General features: G+C 41.7%; 2 protein-coding genes across 5 annotated transcripts in view; one reads left to right on the top strand and one right to left on the bottom strand.

Annotated features, from left to right (window-relative positions):
- Window positions 1-20,606, top strand: part of Slc9a7 (solute carrier family 9 member A7) — a 172,789-nt gene extending 152,183 nt beyond the window's left edge. For all 4 annotated transcript variants that reach the window (XM_075958426.1, XM_075958425.1, XM_075958424.1 and 1 more), the window contains 3 exons: window positions 4,237-4,319; window positions 8,627-8,732; window positions 13,443-20,606. In XM_075958426.1, the coding sequence (XP_075814541.1) occupies window positions 4,237-4,319; window positions 8,627-8,732; window positions 13,443-13,694 (441 nt within the window). In that variant the 3' untranslated portion in view covers window positions 13,695-20,606. The remainder of the gene's footprint in view (window positions 1-4,236; window positions 4,320-8,626; window positions 8,733-13,442) is intronic.
- A 1,459-nt stretch (window positions 20,607-22,065) lies between these two features.
- Window positions 22,066-22,540, bottom strand: part of Chst7 (carbohydrate sulfotransferase 7) — a 39,389-nt gene continuing 38,914 nt past the window's right edge. The window contains exon 2 of the mRNA XM_075958101.1: window positions 22,066-22,487. The gene's annotated coding sequence lies outside the window, so the exon portion shown is untranslated. The remainder of the gene's footprint in view (window positions 22,488-22,540) is intronic.

Raw genomic sequence — 22,540 nt, 5'->3', positions numbered from 1 at the left:
GAGAATGTGTTCCTCACTCATGAAAATGAGGACTAAATATTCTCATTTTGTTCTTGTTCGCTTTAAATAATTTTTCTTAGTCACCCATAATCATGACTACTCTCTTTATCAGAAGAGAAAGCTGGCCATTAGGACAGTCCCTCTTTCCAGCCTTATGAGGTCTCTCTGCTTTGGTTGTTAGAAGTCACTCTGATTTCATTGGCAGAAAGTTGTGTTGACTCTGAGCTTTCTGAAATGGGTGAGAACCTCACCAATGCAAACTCTAAGTAGCAGCCTCAGCAGGGAACTTGTTAGAAATGCAGAACATCAAGCCTGGGCAGCAGCTACTTATTCTATAGTTAAAATCAATCCCTAGGTAATTCCTGTGTACATTAAACTCGGAGAAGCACTGACTTAGAACAAGTCATTAAGTAAAGTAACTTAAAACCTTTGCTAAACCCTGAGCTCAATATTTCCCAGTTTCCCAAGACAAATTATGCATGGCCACTCACTTCACTGTAACACACCAGCTTTAGAAGATAAAATTAAGCATTAGTAGGTAAAACACAAGATAAGCTTAAGTGATGACTATTGAAATATCGTTAATGCTTTCTTTAAATATGGTTAACCATCTCATTTCAATGTTTGAATTTAAGCTGTCTCCATTTATGGTACTCAAAAGAAATGATGGTCATCAAAAATTGAATCCCCATATTCAGCTATGAAAGTACTAAAATGCATAGTTCTTGTAAATAAAAGTAAAATTCAATAAGAAGTAAAATGAAAAAAAAAAGAGGCATCCCAGGGGCGACAGTTTATCTGGCTTTGAACTGCAAGCGCCATTTTAAAGTCTATGCCCAACTGCGTGGCCTAAGTCATTACAGCGCTTTGACAAAAATGGGGCAGTGAAAATTGAATGCTAGGACTATCTAATTAAAACAAACAAAATTCACCTCAGCTAAGCCTGGCTCAACCGCTGGGATTAGGCCCTTGGTGCAGCCCGTGTCTTTAGCAAGAGCCTGATAATCGACACAAAGTAAACAGGAACTGTTCCCCAAAACCCTATATCATGGACAAGAAAAAAGGGACTCACCAAGGCTCATTCGCCTTAGCTGTAGTCCAGCAGCTGGTTTTAGCCTGGTGTGAAGAGCTTGGGTTGTGGATAAGGTTGCTTTTGATGTGTGGCCGTAGGCCATAGGAAGGGCCGCCCTACCTGGTGGGACCTCCAGATGTTAGGAATATTTTCAAACAGGAATATTTCCAATCAAGCCAAATCAAAACAAACCAAATTAAAAGATATCCACTACTGGACTCTTGGGTGGCCCTGAGGGGAAGCAGATTAGCCGCCAATTTGACCATGGGGGATGAGGAGAGGGAAAAACCATGTGTTTACTTTTTGGGGAGCAGTTTAAATAGCTTGGGGGAGTGGTCTTGATCTTTTCTGGGGAGGGGTCAAGGTTTGGCAGGCAACCTTGACCCTCCTTGGGAAGGGGTCAAGGGTCAAGGGGCACAGGGGCAGGGCCTCGAAAGATGGAGGCCAGAGACCAGAATTTACAGACACAAATGGAAAAGTTTAAGACGCCCTGGTTATAATATCCCTTATGATGTTTATTATTTTCCTATAGTAAAATTGTATGAGAGTGGAGAGGTAGCTTAGCAGACAAGAGCACTTGCTGCTCGAAAGATCCTAGTTCAGTTCTGGGCACCTATATAGCATGGCTCACAGTCGTCTGTAACTCCAGCCACAGAGGATCCATGGGTACCAGCACGCGCGCGCGCGCACACACACACACACACACACACACATACACACGCACACACACACACACGCACACACACACACACGCACGCACGCATACTCAGAGAGAGAGAGAGAGGTTGTAAATCTTTTTTAAAAACTTGGAAACATACTTAGGTTTTTTTTCATAGAAAGGCTATCTGCCACTTTTCGACTCAGTCATGTAGCATTTTGAAATTTTTCTATCATTGTCATTAGTTAGCAATTACTCAGAGAAACAACTATCAGCAAATGCCCCCTTTCTCCCATATTTGTCTGTCCAGTTTCTCCTTATGTATATTTCTCATCCACAGAAGGGCATATTTAACTGGACCATTTCCATATCCATTCATAAGCATTCCTCAGATACCATGGCAACTATTTTTTAAAATCTGAAAAGAAAAGTGTAGATACACTTTTCCATTGTCAAACACAGGGCATAGCAACTTTGTGAAAACACTTTAGAAGCTTTCCAGAAAGCTCTTACTGAATATAACTAGGTCAAGAATTGTATCCTTTTTCCTGAAAGAGGTGAATTTTTAGTTCGTGAACATGTATATTTTTTATATCTGAAAATGAATATAATAGCTTGCTCCTTTCAATGCTCTAAGAATGTAAATGTGTGACTACATTTTAATATCCTTTGTTTATTTTGGTTTTTAGACATCAGCTAATTGAGGTACAATAAGTAAATTATGGATCTTGTGTATCACAGATAACAGTAGAACCATAGAAACATGTATGTAAGTATATTGAGAGACAAAATTGGTTTCTGTCATATTCTCAACTTAAATTAAGCAGTTTTCATTTTGTATTGATTGTGACTAATGATTCTTATGAAAATAAAACAACAGTAATTTCAAAAAAAATGATTTTTGATAGTGGAATGTTGGAAGACATTGCTGGTTGGTCAGAGGTCACAGCCTCCCTATGGCCTAGCAGCTTATCTCAATAAGCTCAGCAACAGGGAGCTCCCTCCCTCCAGCAGCACTTCCTGCCTCTACCTGCCCTTATCTGGAGAATGTCCCTGGACTTGGAGGACTGACCTATCTAAAAGCTGTTCCTAAAGCATCTGCCTGATTTATATTTAGCTTGATCCTTGACACAGATGCCTGCTAAGAAGATTTGCTCTAGGACCTCTGCCAAATACTGAACCCTGTGATAGGAGCGGACCACCTAATGCAAATTAGGGTTTCCCCCCAGACTCCTCAGTCCTATATATTCCTATATACTCTAGAATAAAATTGAGCTGATTTACTGAAATCTGTCTTCTGGAGGGCTGTCTTTGGCCGTGCTCATGGGCCGTAGACAAAGCTTTCTGCCTCTTTCCCCTCTTGACCTGGTGACCAACAGGCTGAGAGGGAAAGAGAATCCCCACAATGGAATATTTTTTTTTACCATTGGCCATGTACAATTTTGTCCTGCAAGGATCTAGACTACAGTAAGGTAATTAACTCTTGAAAGGTACTTGGAAGTACCTTCATTTATTAAAATAAAATGCCAAAGAGATTTTATGCTAATATTGGTTCCATCTACCCACAAACATGACTAGAACTTTTTACTTTAGGAATTCAGTTTTTTCCTTTGGTGTTTGCTTAATTTCTGCTAGAATATTGCTTCTCAATATATCTCTACATGTGTGGTTCTGGGCATTAAACTCAGTACCCTGTGTATGCTACACAAATCCTCTACCATTGAGCTGTATCTTTGAAGCTATAGTAGTGTGTGGTTCTCCACTGTGAGTTCTAGCTCTGGGAAAGTTGTAGTTATATGAGCCCATGCATTTTTTTTTCATTTTTCTTCTTCTTCTTCTTCTTATTACAAATTTTCATCTCCTTCCCTCCTCCCATTTCCCTCCCCCTCCCCCCATTCCCTCTTCCTCTCCAGTCCAAAGAGGAGTCAGGGTTCCCTGTCCCGTGGGAAGTCCAAGGTCCTCCCCCCTCCATCCAGGTCTAGGAAGGTGAGCATCCAAACAGACTAGGTTCCCACAAAGCCAGTACATGAAGTAGAATCAAAACCCAGTGCCTTTCCTTGGCTTCTCAGTCAGCTCTCCTTGTCAGCCACGTTCAGAGAGTCTGGTTTGATCCCATGCTTATTCAGTCCCAGTCCAGCTGGCCTTGGTGACCTCCCATTAGATCAGCCCCACTGTCTCAGTGGGTGGGTGCACCCCTCACAGTCCTGACTTCCTTGCTCATGTTCTCCCTCCTTCTGCTCCTCATTTGGATCCTAGGAGCTCAGTCCAGTGCTCCAATGTGAGTCTCTGTCTCTATCTCCATCCATCGCTGATGAAGGTTCTATGGTGATATGCAAGATATTCATCAGAGTGAGCCCATGCATGTTGAGAGCAATTGTCTCACTTGTGCAAGGCTCTGAGGTCAATCTTAAGCACTGCAAAACACAACAGTTACAATTTTAAAACTAGCCTTTCCTCCATCTCTCATTATCCCTTTCCCTAATCAGCATTCTCTGGTTTGTTCTAGGATGGCCTGGATTCTGCTGGAGGAAGCCGGACAAAGCAGGAGAGTGCATGGATATTCAGGCTGTGGTATGGCTTTGATCACAAGTATCCTTTAGCCTTCTCCTGGGCTCAGGAGACATTGGTGACAACATCCACTGTCCGAGCCACACATGGGGGCGGCATCTGTTGGGGTCCAGCCTTGACAGGGTTCACATATTCCAGGGTAGGGGTGTGTAGATTAGAAAAATTAGGTAAGAGGAACAGAGATATGAAAGAAATACAGAGATATAGGCTAGAACCAGGAGGGCTACCCAGTGAATACTGAATATGCCTGTGTTTATTTTTCCTGTGTTTATGTACCCCAATCCAAAAAGGGGGGAAAGAAGACAAAATACTGCTTTAACGTGACACAAAGGACAAACAGAACAATCACCTGCTTCAATACTTGAGACATCAAGCCACTATTTCCTGAGTTAAGCATTCTGATGTTTTTTTTGGCAGGACGTGCAGTGACTACACCTTAGACCAAGTTCCCTGTAGGAAACCACTCCCTGTCTTATCCTTGAAGGAGCAGGAATAGGCTTGAATTCTCCGATGTTTGGTCAAGGTGGATAGGATTCAGCTCTATAGGCCGTCTTAATACCCGAAACAGCCTAGGTCAGGATATCTTGTTTGTAGCCACTCCTTAAGACATGTGTAGGTTCAGTGTTAGAAGACAGTTTTCCAAGGTAATACTATTTCACACATTCCTCGTGTTTGAATGTTCTAGTTGCTCCACATGCTCCACATGTGTTATTTTTGTTGTTATTGCCAGTCTTTTGATTTTTCTTATTGTATATTTTACTATGGCTTTAATTTGTATTTCTGTGACAGCTCATGGGATTGAGGACTCTCTTCACACATTTACTGGCCATTAACTATGTTCCTTTATGAAATGCTTGTACATTTCTTGCCCATTTGTCTATTGGGCTGTGTGCAATTTTCTTAATTGGTAAGAGTTTTTTATATAGCTGAATTTGTACCTTCTGCTGGTTATATTTGATAAAAATACTTTTCCTCTTGTCTATTCACTTTCCAAATGAAGTCTTTTGAAGAACAGAAACTCTTCATTTGGTTGATTGATGCTGTTCTTGTCTTTTGTGTGCTGCATCTCAAAGTCATACACCCAGTGTCCTAAACTGTCTTTTTTGTGTATGTGTCTTCTTTTCTCAGTGACAAACATGAGCAAAGACGACATCTAGAGATAACTTGAGTTGCTCTGGATGATGTTTCTCCTTCAGAGATGATTTAAGTATTTCAGTTTAGGACTGCTCCCAGTTAGCATCAGCTATAGGGATTCAAGATCATCTTAACCCAATCAACAAGAAAGGTTAAAGATGGATTCAATTCCTGTGAGTGTTAGTGTCTCTTTTTGCATTTTCATCTAGGGTTTCACCCTAAAGCTTGGGCTGTTCACATCTCTTTCCTCAGTACCCTCCAGTCTCTGTCATTCTCAGTCTGTTACATCTGAGTCTGCCAAATTCTCTCCTCAGCTTCTCTCGTGTCTGAGGGAACTGGGGCTCATGAAGTGTGGGGCTCACACATTTGGTGTTTTCTTCCGAGACTTATTCACTTTCTGAAGCCATCAGGCGAAGAGCTTTGCCTTGTTTCATTTTCTGTTGTGTATGTTTTCTCGTTGGTCTAGTTAATATTTTCTATTAACTGAAACAGAACTTGTAGGGATTTCTTTAAAGTCATGTGAATTTTGTCTAAATGATAATTCAGAAAGCATGTTGTTCCCTAGGCTTGGAGAAGATAGAGAACATTGAAGAGCAACTGCTAAAATGATAATTGCTTGTGTGAAGAGAAACAGAAATGAGTTCCAGAATCCCATCTAAATAACATGAGAGTGTAGAAGGGAGTTGATTTGTACATGAATGACTCCTACTGATTTACAGGACCCCCTCCCCCACAAGCCTTAAAATGGGGTAGACAGGCTTCCAGTTTAAGATGTGTCCACATACTCTCCCAGGCCTTACAGAAATCACAAAAGAGGCATTTTTGGTCACTTGAAAAGCCAAAGGAAGGTAGAAGGAATTAGAGCAGGCAAAATAGAGTCAAAGACAGTCATGAGTTTCAGCCAGTTTGTTTAGCTCATTTATTCAAGACTGTTGTTGGGAACGCTGTAGCGGTTCCTTCTTGTCAATAGATTGCCTAATAGCTGTTAGTTTTCTTAGACATCTAGAGAAAGTAGAAACCCTTGACGGCGGGGGGTGGGGTGGCAATAGTAGGGAAACAGATCTTGAGGACAACAGATTTTTCTGCCCAGAATAATATTCTCTGGTTTTGATTTTTAATACCGTAATAGGGGTTCCCATCCTACCTGATGAACCAAGATACTGAATAAATACACGAAGGAGTGGGGATGCTGAAATAATCAAACAACTGCAGATGTTTACTGTTAACAAACCTTCAGCGAGGCATGATGATGTAAACCCATATAAAAGTTCCTGGCCAACACAGACTATATAATGAGTTATAAGCCAACCTGAGCTTCAAGGTGTGAGACCTTATCTCAGAAGTCAAAAAACAAACAAATAAACAAACAGAAACCACAAGAAACACCCAAAATATTTCCCGATAAAATGTTTAGAAAGAAATGGGAGCGTTTTTTTCCAGTCATGAAATAAGGGCAAGTTGTTAGAAAATAGTTCAAAAAGAAAAGAAAAAATCTTGGAAATTAAAAATTAGTTTTATAGCCAGCAGTGGTGGCGCACGCTTAATCCCAGCACTCGGGAGGCAGAGGCAAGCTGATCTCTGTGAGTTTGAGGCCAGCCTGGTCTACAAGAGCTAGTTCCAGGACAGGCTCCAAAGCTATAGAGAAACCCTTTCTCGAAACACCAAAAAAAAATAGTTTTATGGCTGGGTATGGTAATGCATGCTTATAATTTCAGCACGCGAGAAACAGAGGCAAGAGAGTCAGGATTTCAAGGCCAACCTGGACTTCATAAGATCCTGTCTCAAGTTTTTCAGAAAATAACCTCTCCTCCCCCCCAATGTAATGAATTTTTGTACATAGCAAAGACCAAATTGTTGATTTGGAAAATAAAGTTGGAGAAAAAACTTCAAGAATTAGCAAAAGTTTAGAGACATGTTGAGAGAAGAGTGTCAGCTCCGGATGGTTCACATCACTCAGCCTCCATGGGATTTACTTCTAACTCACATGAATTTTTCCGTGTTTTAATGACAGGTATGTGTATAAAAGTATGTTCTCCAGTGAAAGTGTAAAATCCAGTGTGAAACTCTATAGCTTTAGAATGGCTGTTCTAACCATACAGAAGTTCATTCTGATGAACTTCATTTAGGTGTGTGATTATTTGCAAGTTCTTTATAATAAAGTTTTAATTAAAATAGAGAATAATAGAATATATATGACATGACAGCAAAAACAGGGACTATTTGGGGGAGGTAGGGAACCAGGAAAAAATAGGATAGGAGGGATGGGGAAAAGGGACAAATAGGAACAAAGTAAGATGATACACATGCATGAAAATGTCACAGTGAAACACATTACTTTGTCTACCAACTTAAAATATAAACCCATTTTAAGAAACTATATACACATTTGCATATGTGTTTTTAGAGGGCATTGTTCCAGGACTTCTCAACATGAATTAAAAAGGGCTAGTCTTTGAAGTGCCCAAAGCAGGAAACAGAAAGGAAGCTTCTGGCTTGACCCTTGACATTGTAGAGATTGAAGCTCTTGCCACCTTCCTAACTAAAGACAGGAGAGAAACGACTGCCCTGTAGTGGCTCACATCCATCCCGGAGCCTGCTCTTTAAAGCCGGCAATCACACAGCAGCATGTTTTGTCTGCAGAGAACTCCAGCAGAACCCTTGTTTCTGTCTTTTAACAGAGAGTTTTTCTATTATTTAAAAGAGTTAAATAATTCACAACTAGAAACATACATTGGTTTCTTCTCCATAAAGCAACCAAATTAGGTAAGGAATATGTACTCTAATGAATCCAGCGTTCTTTTTGCTTGCTTGTTTGTTTGCTGGCTGGCTTTGGATTGATTGTTCGGAGGCTTTATTATTTGAGACAAGCTCATAGTGTTGCCCAGGTCGCCATTAAACTCTTTATCTTCCTGCCTCAGCTTCCCAGATGCTGGGATTCCAGATGTGTACCGTTGTGCTTGACTGAATTTATTCACTATTCTTCTAACTGACTATTAGATATCATTACCCTAAGAGTTACCCACGTGCGCTTAGACACCATGAAGACATCTTCACTTTTTGTTCCTATAGATGTAAGGGTTACCTGTGTTGTACTGAGAAAATGGGAGGCAGGCAGACTTTGTGGGTTTTAAAAATGCATTCTGTTTTGTGTATATTTTCATTGCAGCCATTTTTCCTTAATTTCCTCTTTAAAGTTACTTGAAGCCCATTCTCACCCACAGTGGTCCCCCGCTAAGCACCACTCTCCCAGCCTGGTGTGGCTTGCTAGCTCGATGTCTGACCAGTCCCCAGGTGTATGACGTAAGTACCGCATTTAGGTCCGTGTTCCTGCTCAATGGGTAGTCTCTTCCTTAGGAAAAACCACCACACTCCAAACTCTAGATCCATAGATTTGGTTCATCTAATAAGATGATTAGAAATGGTGTGTGTGTGCATATGTGCATTTATGTACGTACGTAAGTACGTATGCATGTATTATGTGTGTTCATTTGTTTGGCACAGTAATAGGGAAATCTTTTAAAAGGGTTATATGGCTTCCCAGTGTAGGTAGCTGTGGTTGGGAATTCAAGTGACCAGATTGCAATTCAAGCCCTCACAGGCTACCGAAAGTGCTCTATACCCTTTTTCTTAATTGTACTATGGGCCTACTAGTGCCACCTGGTGCGAACATTAAATAAGGTTCATTAAGATGCACCACAAACCACAAAGCAGCACACCAAGTATTCCTTTCTAAGTAGTTTATTTATGGGTGTGCTTAGGTCCTCTCTTCCCTTTTTCTGGTGCTAGAAATGGAGTCATCACGCTTAGGAAAAGAATGGTTCTGCCATGGATGTCTCAGACTTAGGGCTGAACTTGAGTCCCCAATGTGGGTTGCAGGGCAGATAGGTAAAGAGAGCAAGCAGCTGTCTATATTCGAAGCAGTAGAAGGGAAGATAGAGCTTCCCCCTCTCCATTTCTCTCTCACCATCCCAAGATGATAGTCTTTGCCTGGAAGGAAGAGAGCCTCCCAGCTGTCAAAGCCTTGTTTCATTCTCAGCACACTGCGAAAGAACAAATACTGCAGCAATATAGTTGAGGAGAGCTATATCATCTCAGGGATAATGCAGGCTGTCCATGGCCCATGATTAGTAATACACAAAACTGAGACCCTAAGACAGGGCTCCAAACAATCTGCAGTTGATTTCATCAGTGACAAGAAAGTAGAAGGCCAACCAAGATCTGAGGGAGGAGGGCCCTCAACAATGGGGTCGGGAAACGTGGTACACATTCAGAAAGGAGAAATAACAGAAAGGGACATGTATGCCATAGCTAGCATAGTTGGGATATCAGATAAGTGCAACCATACCAAAAGAGCCAAGATGAAGACAGGGTTCTTAGATGCCATGCTCTTCCTTGAGAACAAGGATTACAGTTATCAAAGTCACCGTGCTGCTGTGCAATGGGAGAGACCAACAGAAGCTAAGGTTCTTACTTATTCCCCTTTGAGGAAGGCTACCATTGAAAATGTGACAGATAGGCTCTCAGCATGAGGAATTCACTTTGGATCTCCAGCACTCACATAATAAGCTGGGCATGATGCTGCAAGCCTATAACCTCAACCCTGGAACTCACTGGCATGATGACCTAATCAATAAGCGAACTCTAAGTTTAGTGAGAGAACTTGTCTCAAAAGATAAGGTAGGGAACACCCTGGAACTCACTGGCATGATGACCTAATCAATAAGCGAACTCTAAGTTTAGTGAGAGAACTTGTCTCAAAAGATAAGGTAGGGAACACCCTGGAACTCACTGGCATGATGACCTAATCAATAAGTGAACTCTAAGTTTAGTGAGAGAACTTGTCTCAAAAGATAAGGTAGGGAACACCCTGGAACTCACTGGCATGATGACCTAATCAATAAGCGAACTCTAAGTTTAGTGAGAGAACTTGTCTCAAAAGATAAGGTAGGGAACACCCTGGAACTCACTGGCATGATGACCTAATCAATAAGCGAACTCTAAGTTTAGTGAGAGAACTTGTCTCAAAAGATAAGGTAGGGAACACCCTGGAACTCACTGGCATGATGACCTAATCAATAAGCGAACTCTAAGTTTAGTGAGAGAACTTGTCTCAAAAGATAAGGTAGGGAACACCCTGGAACTCACTGGCATGATGACCTAATCAATAAGCGAACTCTAAGTTTAGTGAGAGAACTTGTCTCAAAAGATAAGGTAGGGAACACCCTGGAACTCACTGGCATGATGACCTAATCAATAAGCGAACTCTAAGTTTAGTGAGAGAACTTGTCTCAAAAGATAAGGTAGGGAACACCCTGGAACTCACTGGCATGATGACCTAATCAATAAGTGAACTCTAAGTTTAGTGAAAGAACTTGTCTCAAAAGATAAGGTAGGGAACAAAGATCAACCGCTGCCCTCCATGTGCAGGTGCACGCACACATGCATCATGAATACAGATGACAAAACTTTGTGCTTGTAAAGCAGCTGGGTTGTCTCTTTGGGAGAGTGGGTTGTGCCATGGAAGAATATAATTCTGCCTCAGTCTTTTTGTCTCACATATTCACCTTTTGTGAAGAAAACAACATTCATACCCCTTTGTCTTAAAGCTATCTGAGCCTCCTAGCACCCCCAGCTCTTCCTCTCATATTCAAGTGAGACTTTTGTGACCACTGGAATAGACTACTTAAGTTATAAGAAAAAGGCCTTTGAGCATGGAGCTCAGTGATTATGAAACCCTGGCTTGCATTCCCAGCACTGAGGGTGAAGAAGGGAAAAAGACTGTGTATGGGACATTTAAACCAAAGCTTCAGCCACTTAAAATAAACCTTCTCTGCTCTGAAACCTATTAATTGCCCCCTTTCTCAGAGGTTAGGGATATTTGGAATAGTCTGACGACAGTATAAGCTCAGTAAGGTTCTTGCAGTCACAGAAACCAAGTGTCTTTCAGCACTTCAAGAGACTACTTAAGGTTTGCTCTAGGAATAATATTTGGGCTCTGGGCTCCACACACCTATCCAATCTTTGAACTACGAAGACAAGAGCCACCCTTGTTGCTGATGCTGTCCATTTGGGCTGAGGTTCTTTGGCCCAGCATCTTAGCTACCTCCAGATATGGCGAAGCCTCCTGTTGAGTGAAAACAGTCTTATCAATTGTATTAGCGATTGATACGTATTATAAATTGAGGAATCCAAAATTGAGAAAGATAGAGGGGCTTCCTCTAGTTAGTGCCAGGTGAGAGCTGCCGACTGGGTGGCTCTCATGGCCATTTGACACCTGTTGTGTGGCTCCCTACTCATCATCTATAGGGTTTTTTTTTTGAGACAGAGTTTCTCTGTAGCTTTGGTTCCTGTCCTGGAACTAGCTCTTGTAGACCAGGCTGGTCTCGAACTTACAGATATCTGCCTGCCTCTGCCTCCCAAGTGCTGGGATTAAAGGCGTGCGCCAGCTATTTTTAATAGGTGAAATTTATTTGGAGAGCTTTGAGGTGTTCATCATCCATTATTTACATTAACCATAACTCATTTATGTCTCAAATATACCTTGTACACATAGCTTAAACTTAATTTTATATTTATAATAATTTCATACATGAAACAATATTTGAACCATGAGACGTTTGTGTAGTAATAGGAGCGGCGGGGCTGTGTCCCCAACACCCCAGCCGCCTGCTCGGCTAGCTTTTGCCCCGAAATAATTACACGGACCCTGTATTCTTTTAATCACTGCTTGGCTCATTTCTATCTAGCCTCTTCTAGGCTAACTCTCGCACCTGGACTAGCCCATTTCTTATCATCTGTATAGCACCGGTCTTACCGGGAAGATTCTTGCCTAAGTCCATCCTGGGTCGGAGCTTCATAGCGTGCATCTTCCCTGGAGCGGGGAGCATGGCGTCTCTCTGAGGTGTCTGCTCCTGAGAGGAGAGCTGTCGAGTCTGAGCTCACTTCCTCTTCCTCTCAGCGTTCTGTTCTGTTTACTCCTCCCACCTATCTCCTAACCAATGAGAGCCAAGCAGTTTCTTTTTATTTAACCAATGACCTTCCTCCATCACGTTTGGCATTATGTCATGATGTTATGATAAAACCTGTTGTTTTATACAATTAGTAAAAACTGTAAAAAGGTAGAGATAGTACTCAAAAAGCTTGGATTATGGCTGAATTTCGGCTTGGGAGTCTTGTACTAAAGTAGCCTTTGTCAACTAAGCATCACTTAGGAAGACAAGAAGAAAACCATGGGTGTTATCATTGAAGTGGGGAGTTCACATGCCAACTGGGGGGGGCACCCATAGTTTTGCACAGCGTGACTTAAGGAGTCTGGATAGAAGAGGTTCTGATATCAGACCACAGGACACAATGCTTCCTTCTCTTAGATAAGAACCCCTGAACTATCATGCATCTGAAATCTAATCTGCCTGCTTTAGGCAGCATTGTTTTGATTGAAAACACCATAGTGTCTATCCAGTGACTATACCAAGGGTGCATGTAAGCAAGTTTCATAAAATCCTTAGGTTTTATTTTTTAAGATTTTTTTTTTGGTTTTTCAAGACAGGGTTTCTCTGTTGCTTTGGAGCCTGTCCTGGAACTAGTTCTTGTAGACCAGGCTGGTCTCGAACTCACAGAGATCCGCCTGCCTCTGCCTCCCGAGTGCTGGGATTAACGGCGTGCGCAATTTTTTTTAATGTATGTGTATTTGGGTATTTTTAGTATATGTGTATTTATGTGCCTGGGTATATGTATGTACACATACTAAATGTGTGCAGGTACCCACTGAAGCCAGAGGGTTTTGGATCCCCTAGAACTGGAATCACAGGTAGTTGTGAACTACCTAATTTGGGTGCTAGGAATTGGACCTGGGTCCTCTGCAAGAGCAACAAATGTTCTTAACTGCTATACTGTAGCCCGACCCCCCCCCCCCCCGCCCAAAGCCTTGGTTTTCTGATATGAGGATTTGGGGTTAGGTTGCCCCAGCTTCAGAAAATCTCAGGTTCCTCTTTTATTGGTTGCACCTTTCAGAATCAAGAGCCGCTGAGAGAAGATGACTCTGATTTCATCCTGACGGAGGGTGACCTCACTTTGACCTACGGAGACAGCACTGTGACAGCAAATGGCTCCTCGAGCTCCTACACAGCCTCCACAAGTCTCGAGGGTGGTCGGAGAACAAAAAGCAGCTCGGAGGAAGTGTTTGAACGAGACCTGGGAATGGGAGATCACAAGGTTTCCAGTCGGGGTACCCCCCTTGTGTTTCCACTACAGGAAAATGCATGACTTCACCCTAAGTCCTGAAGGATCAGGGAGGCTCTCATGAGGATGAGGATGAGGATGGTCGAATGCCCCAGTGTGTTTGAGGTGTGACATTGACTGGCTTAAACTAATGCTTCTATTTCATTGGGCCCTGAAACTATCATCACTTAAAACTTAACCCAAAACTCGGATGCTGGAGCTAAAACTTCTCTAAATTAAGACAAATGCAGACCTATTCCCACTTTTTCACATAGTAGTACACTGTTTCAGAGTTCAACAAAGTAATAGCATGCTTTAATGGTTTCTCACTTCACTTCCTGCAGCATCTGACAATGGTGGGGCAGATGTGGGGCAGATGTGGGGCTGTAGTGCCAGTCTAGCTGGCCTTAAGGAACATTAAGTTGGGAGGACAAGTTAGACAAAATGACGGTGAAGAAAGGAAACTGAAGTCAGACTCAGTGGTGCTAGATGCTGGTGTTACACCAGACAGTAGAGCCCCTGGCTCTGAAGACTTACACAGCTGCATCCTCCTGTCAGAGTCCTAGCTGTTCCGTCTGTGTTGCTCCTAGACTGAAGATTAGGAAGCATGTCCATAGGCTGGGCATTAGCTCAATGACAGAATGCTAGAGTGCTTGCGTACAATGCACAAGACCCTGGGTTCCATCCCCAGCACGCAAAAAGTGTGTGTGTGGTGGGGAGGTTCCAAGAGCATTTCAGTATGGCGAAAAGAAGTCTAGTTCCTTCTCTGGAAATCTTTATAAAAGAGTTCCTGAAATGTTTAAAACTAAAGGCAAATCATGTTCTGTTCTTTTTTAATTAATATGAGGACATGAGGTGTTGAGAACTGCAATCCTCACTTGACTATGTGAGCCCACTGCCTGGATGGTCATTGCTAGACTGAGGGGTATCTACCACATGGTTTGAGATAACATGGATACTGCTATTATCTAGAGAAGAGAAGGCAGGAAGAAATGCAAGAGGCCACAGACTGTGGTTAGAGGAAAGAAATTTCATTGTGAATAATAACCTGCAAAGAAAAGATAGACATCTTCATTATTATTTTACATCAATTTCATTTTGAAACATCCAAAAGAGGTAATTCCAAAATCACACTCAACGGAATATAGAACTTGATTTGTCATAAATTATATAAATGTATATGTTCAAGTAAAGGCTGAGTTTCCAAAGCCACCTATCTTTAGGACAAAAACTTCAATATTTTTAATAATTCCTTTCCCATTGGTACTATTTTCAATACCTAGAAGATGAAAATCATTCTGATGCTTTCTCTGTGTAGTCTGGTAACTCCAGGAATCAAAGCTGACTCATCTCTTTGTATGTGAGAGGACCATCCCTGTAGCAACCTTCTTGTAGTCTAGGTCTATTGCCATGCTCCATTCTGAGTTTTGAACCTTTTCTTCCAGACAGCCTGATTTGGTTTACTCTTTTCAGGAATTATCTTTGGCATACTTAGCTCCGTTCAGATCTAGAGGATTATGTCCGGCTCAAGTCTGAAGTAGAAGGTGAGGAGGGCGAGACTTTAGGCAGATCCATCAGGTAAACTGGAGAACTTCTGGACAGGCTATAAGGCTTACTTTGCTGTGGCCAATGACCGTGCCCCAGGATTGTCCAAATCAGACAATCAAAGGTCAAAGGTAGTCCTATTTTTAAAATGTTGCTTTAATCAACTGGCTCTTTCTTCATGGGATGCCTTTTCCTCCAATCCCAGATGAAAACTGCCTTCTGGAAAGCTTCTTCATCTACAAATGATTTTCCTGGTGGTGAAGTAGTACCAGCATCACATGCTGTAGTGAGTAACAGCTGGAAATGCTGCTCTTTTCGTCAGTTCTTTACGTTGCTGGATCTGTAACTCCAGCATCTTGAGTTTTTGAAGGTTCAGTCTTGTCATGAGGTTACATCTTCATCATTCAGATCTTCTCAGTGTGTCTTGTATAACTTGATTATCAAGTTTTCAATGTGATTTCAATATTCTCTACTGCTTTCTTGTATTATTTTAAGCTGTGCTTGAGGTTTTACAGGGGAGGTCCCACATGTTGGCCCTGGTCAGCTCTCCAGTGTGATCTCCTCTGGCTGAGGAAACAGTTTCTGTATCATCTGCCATGTTTTGTGTTTCTTTTGTGTGTGTGGGGGGGGGGAAGAAATCCAGCATTTTCCATTAGAATTTGTTCCTGATGATCAATTTATAATCATCCAAGCAGTTTCCTTTTTGTTCCTGGATTCTGTTTTGCCCACTCACTGGGAGCCTATGTATGCACAATTTATAATAGCTGTAGTTGGTTTTCCTGTTCATAACAAGTTGATGGTTTCATGCTCTTGTTCTTTTTGTGTTGTGGTTGTACTGAGTAGCTTAGCCTGCAACATTAGTTTGAAAATTCTATACCTCATCTTTCTCATATTTTAGGAGATTCTTGTTCTTGCGTAATAAGCCCCTCTCTCCTGAAGTCTAGACTTCTCTCCTGGGAGATTCTAGTTGCTCCCTGAGTTGCTTAGCAGGCCTGCAGAGGCCCATAGCACTTTCCAGTTTCAGATTATGTGTTTTCACATTTTTCTAAGCTGCAAGGTTCTTCCTGTGAAGTACAAGCAGCTTACCCAGACTTTAAAACAACCTATACTTAATTATCCATCTTTTTATTCTTAGATTTTTCGTATAATAAATGAAACTAAAAGTAGTCAATTCTTGATCAACATGTAGAATATTTTAGTCAATATTCTCTTCTGTGCATACTTGATAAGAAAGGCATTTGCCATTGAGAATATGTTTGATTGAGATATCTTTATTTCTGAGGTATATTGAGAGATATTTTTGCCTTCTGCCATCAGACCTGGAACTATTCCATTCATCCAGTTTTCAGAGTCATGGTACCCAAGGAGCCCATTATAGCAATGAAAGTCTTAGAGCACCTGCTTGTCATACAGACATCTCCATCAAGGCCCCAGAGCTGCAGAGTCAATACCGTCTTCTTTAGCAGTCCTATAGGCAGCACAGGCACCAAAGGAAAGAGGAAGGAGCTGCCTGCTCTTACTGCACTGTTGACTCCTGCTCTACTCAGTGAGGCCAGTTGTGCTCCATAGAAAGAAGTCTTAAGACTTAGAACTTCCAACATTGAGCTGATGCATGCTGCAATATTAGTGGCTACATGAGGAATCAGAAGAACAGCAATGGAACATAATCCAGTAGAAAATGCTGTCTTCTATAAGTTTAGGGATTCATGTGTCTCTTGAGTACTATGCAAAGAGATATCATTTTGTTTTTGGTGGAGAGGCTACTGCACCAGTTTAATATGGACATGCTTTGAAATATGGCATTTCAGTTTCACTTTTTTTCTGGCTGAGCTATCCTAATTTCCCTACTCTTAAAGGAGGGAAACTGCTGAAAGAAATCTTAGAGTTTCTTTCCGTGTCTTACAGCGCTAGCAGTTTTGGTAACTCCATTTTTAAAAGATGTTTTTATAATGTGGTGGTTTTTTTCCTCATTCCATACAAATTAGTGCCCACAAGCACTAGGCCATCAACCTTGTTAACCGTAGTAACATCCCAGTCTTAGCGTAATCCTGCTGTGTTCCTCTTAAAGGCTCTTATAATCTTCATTATTTTGAAAAGTAGCCCTGATCTTTGCTTGCAAAATGTGGAGACTAACCCTGACTTCCCAACAGTTCTCAAAGATGAAGCTACTTGGGTTGGAGAGATGGCTCAGTGGTTAAAAGCACTGATTGCTCTTTCAAAGGTCCTGAGTTCAATTCCCAGCAACCACATGATGGCTCACAACCATCTGTAATGACATTTAGTGCCCTCTTCTGGCCTGCAAGCATACATGTAGGCAAAGGACTGTATACATAATAATAAATAAAATCTTAAAAAAAAGATGAAGCTACCTATAGAAGTTTTGCATTGAAGTGTTGTCCCCAGGCTGAATGGAAAAAAGTAGGGTGCCACAAAGCCCTGAAACTGCCTGCTTCAAAGGCAGCCATCTGGAAACGAGACTGGAATTATCTCAGAAAGTAATCCAAGTCATCTTCCAAACCTGTTCATTCTGAGTTGAGGGAGATGACAGCTCTGAGGACTGGAATATTCTAGATCAGGCATTCTGAACTCAGACTGCTGTTACCTTTGTCTGATCTTGAATTTAAAAAATGCAGGGCCACGGGTTTGGATTAGCTGTAGAGCACTTCCTAGTATGCCAAGGCCCTGGGTTCTATTCCCAGGTACGAAAATAAAAAGGCCTGTTAAAGGCATAATACCCTCAAGATTTGGATTCTGCAGCTTCAGGGTGGGGTCTGGCATGTGTGGTTTGTTTTGAAGGTTCTAGGATGCCTCCTGTATAGAAGGTTGAGCCTTTTGCATGTTTGCAAGGAACCCTTTAAAAGCTTAGTTAAAGGAATGTTTGTTTAGTAATTGTTAGCGACAAAACCGAAAGTGATTGCTAATACTGACTAGGCCTCTGGAGAACGTCCTGCTCATTTGGCAGAATTCAGGGTTGTCTTCCACATGAAAACAAAGACTTGAAGAGAGTGACTTGAGTATGTGTGTAGAAGAATTTCACACTTGTCATCTTTATTAGCACTTGTGATTGGGCAAGGGAGTTTTTGTCTTGGATCTGCTGAGTAGTTCAACACAAAAGGATTCTGGGAAGCTGTCCTTTCATTTCAGTATGGAATCAATAGTTCCTTTTTGTGGTCAAACTTTTTCTTGTTGGTCCACATGCCTTATCCACAGAATGCGGGTCGGCCCATTTGCTGCCAGCAGCATGGGCAAAGGTTGTGGTTACTCTGTTGTCACATGTCAGCGGTGGCACAGCTCTGATAGAAGACTTTTCATAATGCTCCCGTGGGAACGACCTGGAAAGCCTAAGCTTTCCTAGAGAAGGAATTTGGGAACTTAAAAGCGTGTGTGTTTCTTCCTACCAACCCTGTAGAAAGGGCATACCAACTCTGTCATCCAGGGTACTTCTTAGAGTGACCATGATGCCCTGGAGCCAAACAAATCATGTTATGATATCAAACGTCTCATCAAGCAAACAGCAAGGTGCACTCTGGGTTGGATCCTCTAGACCTCTAACCTTGTGCTCTAACCTTGTGGTCTAACCTTGTGGTTCCATAGAAAAATAAGATCTCTTTTGATTTAAAAGGGAAAAAAAGGTTATCTCGTCTGTATGGGAGCAGTTTCATCTAGAGCAAAGACCAGTCCCTTCCAAAACAAAGATCTGCTTCCCATTGCCCTCCACCGTCTCTCCCTTGCCCTGTTTCCAGTACAAGTGAATGTAATCATGTCAGATAGTTAATGTGAACCATTGGTTCCCTGGTACAGAAACAGCACTGAGATCAGAGGTGCAGAGCATCCTCTTGTAACCTGCCTTGTTCCCTCCATGAGTTCGAAGGAAACTCAAAGTAGTCCAGAGATGACATCACCGTTCATCTCAAATGTCATCTGCAGAGAGGGCTGCTGGGGTGGCAGCTTGCTGAGCCGATCCTTACAGCGGAGAAACTTGGGTGCTTGAGAGCCTCACTCCTGCATTTTGATGTTGACTCTTAAGATAGGGCAGGCCCTCTCCTGTGTGTTGAGTTTGAGCTCTTCAGTTGTTGTTTTAAAGTGACTTTGCTTTGCCAGCATCAGCTGCTGTGTTCTAAGGCAGTAAGTTGAATGAAACTCGTGGCCAAGATTTTACTTTAGAAGCAACATATCTGACAGCTAAAATGACTTCACCCCCTTTTGAAAACCTAGTTTGACAGTCCATAGAAAAGTATCATAGGAATGAATGTGGTTGCATCAAACAAAAAAGCATTCTCTGACGATTCTTTCAAAATAGGACCAAAAAACCAACTTTATCCTCCTTTCAGTTTTCATACCCATTTGTCAGATTAGCAGATATCTCTTATTACTAACTGCTGGCAAATTATAAAGAGCAAAACTAAAGTTTTTAATGTTCATTTTCTATTCCTAATCAGGGCATGCTATAGCTGTGGCCCATTTGAAACGTGGGCAGCAAGTCTTGGGGAACATTAAAAGGAGGGTCTATCTTTTGTGCTGCTTTTTGAGAAGGCCTAAAATAGGTATGAGAACACACATCATCATTAAAAGGGCACAAGAGAATCTCTAAATGTCCCGGTCTACCTTCAACTCTTGGCCAGTGGGACATGTTTCTGACTGTGTATGCTGTATATGCTGAAGAAACTGAGCCGGCAAAAGAAGTGACTAGCATGAGGCACTGAGGGTTTTCTACTGAAAGCACCTTCAGAAAGTGGCCATCCTGGCCTTTGTGGCTAGGTCCATGCGAGGGCAGATGGGGGCTCATTATGATCATTCTACTTGCAGGCCGTGGAAGAACAGAGGATCGATGCTTTTCCGTTTTGTGGGTATTCAATCTGTGGAAATATAAGTTAGTGCTGGAAGCGCTTTATTTAAAATATAACTTCACAGTAGGGCCATTTCCTTCTAGCCTTTCTTTTCTTTTTTCTTTTCTAACCTAAATCCCCTGATCCTTCTTTTTTGGCATGTTTTCCTATGCCCACTATGGTAATGAAATGAGAAGACCACAAAGATTCAGTTGCTGGAAAGCAATTTTGAAAGCAGTGATGGACTTTCTGGTGAATTTTTCTAGAGGGCTGACAGTATATTTGGGGGAATTTTATAGAAAATGACATCAAAGTGTTTTAACTGTGAACATTACAGACTAGGAATTATCTGCTACATTTGTGTGCAATCAGGAAAACTGCAGTAGGAACCCTAAAGTGCTCTCTCCTCCTCACCTTTCACTTACTGCTCACCTTTGGATAGCTGTTTAGATCGCTATTTATTGTAAGTTTATTGTAAACCTAGCCTTGTGCTTTCCTGTCCTTTACTAATATTTAACATGTTGTTTTTCTCTAAGCTTTTTTTTTTTTTTACAAAATTGAAAATAAAAAGATGCGCTGGCCGAGCTACTGGTGTCTCGTGTTTTCGGAGCTCCTCTGCTGTGTATCCAGTGTGCTCTTATTTCTAGCTGGTTTCTTTTTCCCGCTCACAAGTTACTTTTTTTTTTTTAAGAATATTTCTCTCCAGGGGAATTCGTTCAAACTATAGTTAGTAAGATATACTTGGACCTGAGCAAATTCAGTCCACAGCCTTGTTTGTAAATGGAATTTTATTGGCATCTATTACACTACTTGCTTGGCCTGCTATCTGGAGTTTGTTTATGCTATAGTGATAGAGCTGAGGAGTTGTGATATTCTGTGGCACATAAAGCCTGAATTATTTACTATCTGACCTTTTACTAAGAAAATCTTTGCCAATCCCTAATTTAGGTACTTCTAAATTTTCAGCTTTGGAATAGGGTATCGTGGGGCCTAGAGAAACGGCTCAGTGGTTAAGAGCACTTACTGCTCTTGCAGAAGATCAAGAATCAGTTCCCAGAACCTACATAGGCCAGTGTATAACCACCTGTAACTCCAATTCCAGGGGATTCAACGCCCTCTTCTGGATTCTGCAAGTATTTCATAAAGGTAGTGCACATAATCTCATACAGGCAAACACATATACATAAACGTTTAGGGGGAAGAGAGAATAGGGTGTCATTTGGACATACTAGTACACATCTGGAACCCAACATTTAGTAGGCAGGTACAAGTTTGAGACCAGCTTTAGCTGCACAGACAGGTTAACGCTGGGGTCTGAGCCTCCATGCTAACATCTTTTGGGGATTTTTAGACTTAACAGAAACGGTTTAAATGTGGTTTCAGCCTGGGATTCTTCCTGCCCCGAAGAGTCTCCCAGGCTGTGAGTGCAGAACCCTAAAGAACACATCACCAGGAGTTGGCAACATGAATCTGTGAGACTGAAGGGTATAAACTTGACATTGTAATTTAATAGTTTCTTGTAGAATGACTGCTAAACTTTTTTACTCCAAATGGCATAGAGAGGGCTCAGTAGTTAAGAACACTGGCTTCTCTTCCAGAGGACTGGGATTGGATTTTCACATGTCAGCTTACAAAGCTCTATTTCCAGTGGATCTGATTCCCTCTTCTGGCCTCCATGGGAACTAGGCATGAACATGGCACACAGACATACATGCAGATAATACACCCATACAGGTAAAATGAAATTTAAAAAGAAAATTCTTGAACCCTATATACAGTTTCCTTCATAGTTCTTATATTCCTTTTATATAGACTATTGAACTCATGCAATTGAGCCATTTCCCAAAATCTGCTTAGCAAAACAAGCCCTGTCATTAGCATGATGCTTGTGCCATTTAACCGCATAGTTAAAAAAAGTACTAAATACAACAATTTGAAAGCAAAAAAAAAGTTTCAATTTCTTTAGATCTCCTATCCCCAGAGAAAAGTGGTTCTACAGGAGGAGGGCTAATGAAAAGAAACCTAGACACAAAACCACCCAGACCTTTTATTTAATATACAGTAATTTATTCAAGAAAGGCACAACTGCACTTGGCCCTTATTCACATTGATGACTTTTGTCCAGACACCTGCTGATGCGAAATGGAATCGTGTCACATCTTCTTTGTTGTCAGGATGCCTTGTTGAAATGTCTCAAGCAGAGCCAAGTTCAGCCTGGGAACTAAAACTTTTCCTATTTTATGACCATAAATATCCACATTGCACTGTCACTTCCTTTCAGGAAACTTCATCTCAGCCAATGTGTCCGTCATTACTTAACAGCTTGTGATGTTCCTGACCAGCAGATTTGCACAGCAGTTGGTACCAAATTGGTCCCAGTCTCTGACAGTGTGATAGATTGCCTCCACCTCGCAGCCTCTCCACCGTTGGTGCAGCCTGCTGAGCTCACCTGTTTGTGGCCACTGACCTGGAAGGGAAAGAACAAAAGATGTTTGACCTTCATAGAAATTCAGTCTGGCC

Source organism: Microtus pennsylvanicus, chromosome X (assembly GCF_037038515.1).
Source record: "Microtus pennsylvanicus isolate mMicPen1 chromosome X, mMicPen1.hap1, whole genome shotgun sequence".
NCBI classification, from domain to species: domain Eukaryota; kingdom Metazoa; phylum Chordata; class Mammalia; order Rodentia; family Cricetidae; genus Microtus; species Microtus pennsylvanicus.
Note: the sequence above shows the minus strand (reverse complement) of the source record. Positions and strands in the feature narration are given on the sequence as shown.